The following is a 9,873-nucleotide window of genomic DNA, read 5'->3' on the forward strand; positions in this document are numbered from 1 at the left end:
AACTGTCTGAAGCAGACATTTATTATTTTCTTTTAAATTTCCATAATTTACCCAACAATGGTAGTATGGGAGGAACTTTTCCACAGAACTCTGTCAGATCATTTTGTAATTAGAAGCATAAAGGCTGAGCACCTATGTATGTATTTTTATGCATCATAAATGCAGATGTTGGTTTTATTACTCAGAATTTGATCAGCTCTGAAATATTCTAAATCATATTATTAGCAATGTCTGGCTGCAGTAAGTTCCACAAAGTTGTGTGATAAGAATTGTGATGCATTGTGCAAAATACTATTTTTTAAGCATCTGTATTGCATAATGCATGTTAACTGGAGTGGTACTTGGTTCTTCCAGCCAGATTAGGGAAAATGAGCCCAGCACTCCTGAGTCCATTGTTATAGAGCAATTTAGAGCTGTGAGTTGGATTAAACACAAGATATTGTTCCCAGCTCCCAATAAAGTCAGAAGTTGAATGCTCCAGGAAAGTGTTTGGCACTCAACTTGACCCATTGTTATGTGCTTAAATGTCTGCTAAATTCTCCTAAACTTTTTAAAGATTACAGAGTCTTTTTTTTTTTGTTTTTGTTGATTTCTTACCCTATTTTTCATTTCCTTTTTATTAGGTTTCAGAAACTTTTCTGTCTTTCCATAATGATGTTTTTCAAAGAAGGAAAAAGAAATAAAAGGTGAGCGCGTGCCATACTTTGGTAGAAAGTCATAATACTTTTTTTCTGCATTGTCTGTTTTTCCTTGTAACCATCTTAAATCAGTACAACTTGCAAAAAGCAGTTCTGTAAAATAAATATCTCTTCTTACAGCCTGTCATCTACAGAAACTCAGGACATGTAACAATTAACATCAGCAAGGATAGCTATATTTTACATCATTTATTCTGTTTTAACTGTAGGAGCAGTGATGAGAATAAATGTTTAACTGCATCTTTTATTTCTGTTACTGTTATGGAATTGCCAAGACAGCTGATTAATTCTGTGCTATTTTTTTATGCCCATTGCAGTCTTACTGTCATACAGTTTAAAAAAAGATTGAAAACAACACGTAGCCTATATTAAAAATGAGGGTTAACTTCATTCATGTCAAATATTGTTACAGGAAAAAAATCTACTGTAAAATGTATCCATTCGCTTGACAATCCCAGGATTGTAAGGGAATGTGGTGAATCTATGTAACCTCATGAGGATTTCTGTACTGGAGGAAAAAAGGCAATGAAATCCATTCTTCATGACTTTCACTGTGAGATTTAAAAAGATTGACTCCTTCATCTTAGAGAGTGTATTAGATTTTGAGCTTGCATTTAGTTAAAAAGAAAATCTTTTCTCCATTCCTACTTGCAATATTAATAACAATATTGACATTTTAAAATGCTTTAATTACAATTAATCATACTTAAACCTCAGTTACTTTCATATCGGTTTTAACCATATCCATAAAAATCTGTCAAGCAGTATATGCATACAAAGATGTGAAAAGCATCTTTGCAAAGTGAAACTTCCATTTTCTTCAATAGAACCAGTTCATCTATGGATTCTAATATTTAGGTTTCTAAGCATAATGCTATTTAAATAATTGCTGAATACACAGCACCTTCACCTATCACCTTCTACTGTCTTGCTAGGGTCTGGACACAGAGACAAACTTCTTGTTACAACAGGTTAGTCAATATTCTTTGACATTTCTTTCATTCCACTGTACATCTGTACTTGTTTCCACTATAACACAACTTTTTGTCTAAAATCAAAAGTGAAGACCATTTATTTATAATATCAAGAACAAGCACAGTACACTTTATGGAGTGCCAGACTTTATATCTGCAGAATTAATATATCCAGCCTATACCCTTTGATTTAAAATTATGCTACTACAATGGTGTTGCACAGACATTATCTTCTACTTACAAAACATAGGCAGGCACCCCAGCCAGTTGTCTGTGGTAAAAAATGTAAGATTCTAATATCTACAGGTTGTGTAAAAAGTTGGTTTGGAAAGTCACAAGTATTTGGACTATGTACAGAAAAATGAAACTTTCCAATGCTGTTGGATCTGTTCTTGTAATCAAACAGCAGCTTTTCGCACTTTTTCCACAGTCCACTCTATTCTGTATGTGGATAAAACCTACATTTATTCCTTTGCGGCAGGTATAAAAAGGAGCTAAAATACACTGATATTAAACACTAAAAAAAGAGGTTAATTGGAACACCTTCCTCTTTCCTTTTTAGGAATAAACAGTTGTAAATAATGCTGTATTTCATGCTAAAAAGCACAGCCATTCAAGAGACACATATTTTCTCATGGAATACTGCCCTTCAGTTTCTAGGTTACCAAATGAAAACTAGTAAATGTGGCTGGTGAGCTAAGTCTGAGTAGAGGTTTATATGCTACAGGCTGGTGGTCTTTGTCAGTTCCTAGAGATCAAATATCTCAAAAATCACTACTCCTCATAGTATTGCCTATTAGACTGGAGAGCCGAACAAGCATGAAGTTAATTCCTTTTCTGATAAGTGCAATACAGAGATCTGATTAATGCTCTTTTTTTGTCTTTGCCATGAACAGGTAAGGGTCTTCACAGACTGCCTGCACTTAGCAACCCCTAAATAAATGGGTGCCTGAAGGCTGTATGTTGTACTTAAATTATTGCTATAGAGAGCACTTTAAAAGCCTCTTGACCTCAGATATTCAATTTCAACCCCTCCTCCAGCAAAGTCTTATTAGCTTAGAACAAGACTTGATTGGAAATGTGTTTGCTGCTTCCCAACAGGATTTCTATTCACGTGTTGTGAAATGAAGTATTTTCCCAAAATGTCATGGTAGACTTTTGTCAAAAGAAAAGAGAGCTGCCATTGTTGCTGTCCAACAAACTTCTTTGGTTTGTCAATACATTTCCAAGCTTTACTTGCTAGCTTTAGGGGAAAAAACAAAACCAACGAAAAAACCCAAGAAGAAAATTTTGCAGCTCCATGTGAGGAGCTGGAATCAGAGCCTGCCACAGAAAGGAAAGCCTAAACATTTACTCAGTAAGACAGCAAACTCTATGTTACAAGATGTTCTTTCTTTTTCCTTTACATAGGCAGGAAAAATTATTTCAAAGGAGTATACTCACAGATGATTTAAACTATCAATAATAAAATGTAGCTGTTTAAAAAATGGGGTTACTCAAGTACCTTAGCACCATTTGATGATTTGTTACCAGTCGCCTTCAATTTCTCCTTTTCTGCACAAATGACTACAAAATCAAAAGTACCAGCATGCATCAATCTATAATATTCACAGTTAAGATATATTAATAACTATATTTAGTAATGCTGTGTGTTATTTTTTCACAGGGGTGAATGTATTGTTATCAAGAGTAATTTTTTAAAAAAATTAAAACATGGTTACAGTTATATATTCATAACACATCCCCAGAACCAAAATGAAAGCCGTAGCCTTATATTATTTCTTCTATCTTATAACGTACTAATGCTAAGTTCCATTTGTACCAGTTGCACCTGGTTACCACTGAAGACGTTTTCTTGCCCTCCATCTCTTCACAGCTCATTAGCTGAAAACAGAGAGCTCCTTTTGGGTCAGGAGTAGATGTATTATCTGTGTGCCTTGCACATGAAGAAAGCCGAGACTTGAACAGGGACCCATGGGGTCCCTGGGCCTATTTAAAGGCCCTTGTAGTCTCTAGGCAGGCAGCTCTACCACGTGTGCCAAAAGAGAGTTTTCCTTCTGGCGGAAGCACTAGGAGCTGTACAAAGTAGTCTCAGTGGGGAATCGCTTAGATTATCGACAGGCATATGCCAGGAATTAAAGCAATTCCGTGAAAACAGAATTTTCTATCAAACTGTTGGCACAGTGCCTGCCTGGTTCTCATGGAGCTTTTCTGAGGAACGTTTCTGGAAGCTACGCGAATACACAAATGTTACAAATATCATCTGCTGTTCTGGAGTGGCACTAATGTCAACATCCACTGGCTGCTGAATACCTTTGTGCTTCAGATGCCCAGTTTTCTTAGATTGTGTTACAGTATGCTGTGAAGTTGCATCCTTATTTTCAACTTCCAGTGTGGTTGTGTTTACTCTCTACAAGAAATAGGTTCTCAATAGGTCAGGTTTGCTTTTTGTTGGTTGTGTTCTCCAGCTTTGTCCTGGAGTTCAGTTTTCTGCCTATTGCTACAAGATGGGACTTCACAGATGTTTGTAAATCTATGAGCTGAGAGGATAGTTGCATTATATAATGAAAGCATAATATTTAGTAAAACTCCTATACATGGCCAATCCCCTGCCCCCTTTTTTTGTGTTTTGTTTGGAAATAGCATCTACATATTCATTAACAAGGCAATATTCATACACTGCATAGGAAGACAAAACCACCTGTGACAGACAGCAACCGTTCCCCAGGAAATGGAAAGAGCACACTATATAGATCTTATGCCTTTTATCTAAACATAGCTAAAGCACTAGCATTAGGATTTAGATAGGTTCTTAAAGTATATGGGCACTGGAACTATAAAGCAGTTCTGATACTCTCCTGTTTTGCCTTTTCCCCACTTTTGGACTATGTAGAATATGTCAGTATTAAATGACTAGTATTCAAGTCACAGAGGAAAATAGTTACATGGACACAGTATAGAAATCTGCATAACATATTGGAAACTTAATCTAAGGAATTTTAAAGAAAATATATAATTTTAGGGCAAGTGAAAGAATCGCAATTGCATAGGAATAAAAATAACTGGCCGGTTCCTCAAAAGGCGTATATTTGGCAAAGCTGCATTGAATAACGGAATTACACCAGCAGAGTATCTATCCTTTTGTATCACATTTTGCATGTAACATTTGCAAACTGGACGTTTTCCCAAAGCAAAATGTCAACCAAATTTTTTTCTTAAATGAAAGTGTGAATGAAGCTTCCTTTATGGGTACAGCTCAGAGAGCACCATAGGTACAGCTCCCTGACAGCATGGGAGAGCAGTTTTTCATTTTAGCTCATCAAAATACTCTCTGTAGGGAGCTGTTCTATTCCTGAGTATGGCAGCACTGTGAGAAGGAAAAGAGGTAGTGAATGAGACAGAGGAAAAATAAATAAAGCTGATTGTGGTGGGGTAGAAGTGTTTCATTCAAGCAGATCACAAAGCTTTTTCATTCAGCAGCTGTTCACTGAGGTGTAGAAAGCTGTAAGTCTGCAAGGTCTCTTAGCCTGGAAAATGGTTGGAGAAAAGCTGGACATACTGTATCAGTAAATGTTTAATCAAAAGCAGAAGTTTCTTCCATACTTTTTAATACATATATATATATCTATATGTGCATATATAAAACAACCCAACAGCACTTTTTCAGTTAAATTATGGTACATAAAACTGATTGTTTCATTGGAAAAAAGTCTGTGTCTCCTCCTTGATATGCTTCCTCAACCTGTCCTGAGAAACAACTAATGAGACGAATCCCTCTGGTAATCATGGCAATTGTTTCAAACTGGTAACAGAACACAAGGCTGCTCAGATCATAGCAAGAGGGCAGATTTTTCTCCCCACAATTTCAAACATTTCAGGGCATCGCAAGAAGTACAGAAATATTTGATAGCACTTACAAAAATCTAAATGTTCAGGATAGATAAAACTTGTTCCCCACCTACAGGTATGCCTTCCAACTTATTCCCTCATTACTGATTACAAACACACCCATTACAGTTCATCTTTGAAAGACGCCTTCCAAAGACAGAGAATTTCCATTAAGATGTACTCATCCTCCTTTTCAAAGTAAACCGGTGCTTGACACATGATCATACAAGATACAATGTGCATCTAAAACAGAAATCTGAGAAGGAAACAGAGAAAATCAAAGTAACGCTGACCAGAAAGATAAGACCAGAGCTCAGCTCTACTGTATCTGGCCCAGCTGTGGCACAGGCGGAGGCCAGCTGGGGATGTGGCTCACTTTTATTTGTCTGAAGAACAGTTTTCCCGCTTTTTAAAGTTAAGCTTGCAGGCATGGTTACCTAAATAATTTGCAAATAAGACTTCGCAGCAGTTTTGAGGATGAGACTGTGGTGCTGATATGGACGTTCACAACTCTCAGGGGCGGTGTGAGAATTATGCGCTTATTAGTAAGGGATGAATTTGTGCCCCGGGAATTAGATTAGAGCCGTACCAGGCAATAACCTTACCTTAACACATTGAAGTCTACTCTCAACAAACCATATTAGCCTGCTACTCCAGTGTCTGTTGGCGTCTGGCTCGAAAAACACCTGACCACCCTCTAGGGTAATGAGTGAACTCGCTTGGATCTGAAGGTGACCCCCACAGCGCTGACACTGTGTCTTGAATTGGCGACATTTCAGCAACTCCAGCGGGAATCAGTGGGCTGTGGCAAGGACCTAGAAACGTTATGGGTGAAGATGGGCCAGCCTGCTGGTGGAGGTGGGTAGGAAGGCCCCAATGTCGAATGCTCCATCGTGATGGAGCCCCAGAACGGGCCTTCTCTGGTCATGCAGAAACCTTCACAGCAACACAGTTTCGTTTGTTTCCACCACTTTCTCACAACACGAATGCGTCCCCCTCCCCCCCCCTCCTTCCTGAACATATCGACAAAAGGAACAGCAAAATAAATAGATAAAGACTTAGCCTCTGCTTTGGGGAAGCCGCCTCTCCAGGTTTCCGCCTTGGCAGTGACCTGGCTGGAGCTGATAGGCATCAGTTTTCACGGCAAATGGTGGGTGCGGAGGGGGCTGGTGGCTCCGGCCCTGGCGGCAGGCTCCAGGCTTGACGTGTCTCTCTCAGCCGGCCGCCCCCGACTGTCATTGCACCAGGCCTGAGCCGTAGCTGAAGGCGTAGCTGCTGGCCAGCGAGAGGGACTGCTGGTGCTCCTCGCCCTGCTCCGAGGGGTAGCTGGGAAATGTCTGCGCCCGGGACACCTTTGCAGAGCCGAGGCTGTGACCTGCGGGACGGGGACATGGACACAAAAGATGTAACTGGGCTTTAATTTACTTTTAATTTACTTGAGGCCGTGGATATGGACTCCAACAGGCTGACGTTGTACTGCCCCATGGTGCCAGGGTGCCTGGAAAACAGGCGTGGCACACCTGGCCTTGCTGGGGCTGCAGAGGAGGGTTTTGCCCATGACCAAGGCAGGAGATGCCCAGCTGAGGCAGAAGATCTCGGACCCAACACAGGCATAATTTAGGGGCAGAATTTTTTTTTTTTTAAATTGCAGAATATCATATCTATATATTTCCTACTCTATAAATCTGTTATATTTGTTAATTAGAGCTGATGAAGAACTAATGCACTTCTTATTTATCTGAAGCACTGCTTAAGTGGTGGAAGTAATGCCAGTGGTTTCAAAGAGTTTTGTCACACAAATGCCATTTCATGTACTTACTGTCTTTTGAATAGGATGTCAGTTTGTCAGGTAACCCAGCACCGTCGTAATTTCAAAATGAACTGGAGGTGGGATATGGCCACATGGCAGAATACTGGTTGGGAAGAGGACGTGCAAGATTTTTCCTCAGACAGGCTTGCGCACTCGCAGCCAGTGAGATGGGAAACAATGCGTGAAAAGCCATTAAAAAGCCAATGACCAAACTTAGAAGATGACTCCTATGGCCTGATTCTGTATCCCGATCATTTGCCTATCTCAAAATTCCCTTCTGAAATTGAGATTTAATTAGTAACAAAAAGTTAAGTTCCAAAGTGCTTATCTTCATGCAACGTATATTCTCTTTTTTTTGGAAATGTATATTGAAGCCTGGATTTAAAATGGTTTTGGATAATGCTTTTAAAAATGTCTTTAGTACATGTATTATATGTAGAAATGCAAAATTTATTTTTCTTTCAACCACAGAGCTATTAAAGAATAGCTGTAACAGAGTACAGACTCAATCGCTGAAGAACTCAGCTCACGTTGAAACGTTTCAAAACAGCTAGCAGCTTTCTAGACTGCCCTAGCAGCGCTGGAACCAAGAATGATGTTGACCGGATTTGGTAAAACTTTGTCCTAACTTATATTTGGAAAAGTTTGGCCTTAACATGTTGCTGACTGCTTCATGAAAACAATCATGATCCCCCTGAAGATGAGTCTATCAGAGCAATACTGGGACCGAGAGAGAAAAAATCCCAACTAAATGAAAAATAGAATAAAAGGTACATATCAGTGGCACTGGAGACAATAAAACTAGAAACTGAATTCCCAGTGGTACATTAATGGTCATAAAAATCCCTTTCATAGCACAACCAAGCAGGATGAATTTTGTATGTGTATTTTTACCATTCATTCACTGGGTTAAATTGAAATTGGCTATCAAAACCTGACTGAGATGCCAGGTTTAAAGGTTTTGTGCTTCAAGAAGCTTTTGCATAAAACGGAATTAAAATGTATGGCAGCTGTGAGGTATGAGCTGCAAAGCAAAAGCACTGATAATACATTGTTTGAGAATAGTCTTAAATGTTTTATTGTTTTGACCAACTTTTAACCATGTTATTAAGGGAGGCCTTCATAAGTTTTTACTTTTATTTGGGATTTGAATCACAATTACTGTTAGATTTTTTTTTTTTTAATTTAATGCAAACTTAAACATAGAAGGTTGCATGATTGTAGGTTTTAATTTTGTGTTCCAAATACGGCATTTTTCCTTCCAAGGATTAAGGTCTTGTTTTCTTTTCACCCAGGAGCTAGACTCATATATATTTTAAGGGCCATAGGGAACTGCTAATCCAGCTATGTGATTGGCTATGTAAAATTTTTCTCTTTCTTACCAATAAAGATAAATAAAATATGACAAGGTAACATTTTCCTCCATTCTCTTTATGTATTTTATCAAAAAAATCTAACACACAAATAGTCCCTGTGACAATGAGCAGGAGTAAAGACACTTGCCAACCAAGGGAGTTCCCTAAACTCAGGCCTATTTGTATCATGTGCTGTATCTCATATAATTAATTTCTAATTCAATTCTGTAGAATAGTGCAGCTTTAATACAGTGATGAAGAGTGCCCCTACTAAACTACTTTCTAGCCAAGGTAACAAGGCAATCTCTTAGAATATAGAAGATGAATTTGAACCTGTTAAGGTTAAAAAGGAAATTAAATTCAGATCTTCCACTTTCTGTATGTATGCCTCAGCTGCTAGCACATCCCTTACTGTTCTTTAAAAGAAAATTTGTAGCTGCTAAATCTCACAACAGGGCTGATTTTAGCCATTCTGTAACCAAAGGGGTTAATGAGGATAAGTGACTTCTTCCCTGACTGCTAGGATATGTAGTCAGAAAGAAAGAGAGAGAGAGACAGTCTCAGGTCCAAAAGATTAAAAGTCACACTCAACAGAGCCAAAAGATCTAAGATACCTGGAAGAGGCTTAAGCTGAACAGTATGACATCAATCTATGGAAATAATAACAAAACGAATAGAGGACATTGGCTCAAATGAAATGAGAAAGCTATGTGTCATAGAGAATTTGTGAGTTTAGGATAGAATGGCTTTATGCAATATGTTTACTTTCAACTTACATTTTTTTAAAACAATGAACTATTTTAGTATGTTCAAATAAAATGAATTAAAGAATAATGGTGGTAAAATAATGAAATAGTCCAATGGTTCCAAGTTGGCCTAAGACTTCTAAGTAGTAAATTTCCAATATTTAAGTTTTCATTCAGCTTTTTTTTTTAATTTAGTATATCCCATACTGGAAATTCTAAATGATAATAAATTCTTTTTTTTTACATTCTTACTAAATATTATTTTAATACTCATACAACTGATCAGCCTTATGGAATCTTAGGTACTGCAGCATCTCCACAGTTACGTTTTATGTCAGCAGTAAGGATTTTGAAACTAAAGATACAGGACAAGTTTTTGCAGTAAAGAATTTATAGTATTTA

At 38.0% G+C, this 9,873-nt stretch overlaps 1 protein-coding gene across 1 annotated transcript in view; it reads right to left on the reverse strand.

The window, feature by feature from the left end:
- Positions 1-6,795: 6,795 nt before the first annotated feature.
- Positions 6,796-9,873, reverse strand: part of DOK6 (docking protein 6) — a 185,325-nt gene continuing 182,247 nt past the window's right edge. Inside the window, exon 8 of the mRNA XM_009290867.1 lies at positions 6,796-6,935. Coding sequence (XP_009289142.1) covers positions 6,796-6,935 — 140 coding nt within the window. The remainder of the gene's footprint in view (positions 6,936-9,873) is intronic.

This window comes from Aptenodytes forsteri, unplaced genomic scaffold, assembly GCF_000699145.1.
Source record: "Aptenodytes forsteri isolate BGI_AS27 unplaced genomic scaffold, ASM69914v1 Scaffold45, whole genome shotgun sequence".
NCBI lineage: Eukaryota > Metazoa > Chordata > Aves > Sphenisciformes > Spheniscidae > Aptenodytes > Aptenodytes forsteri.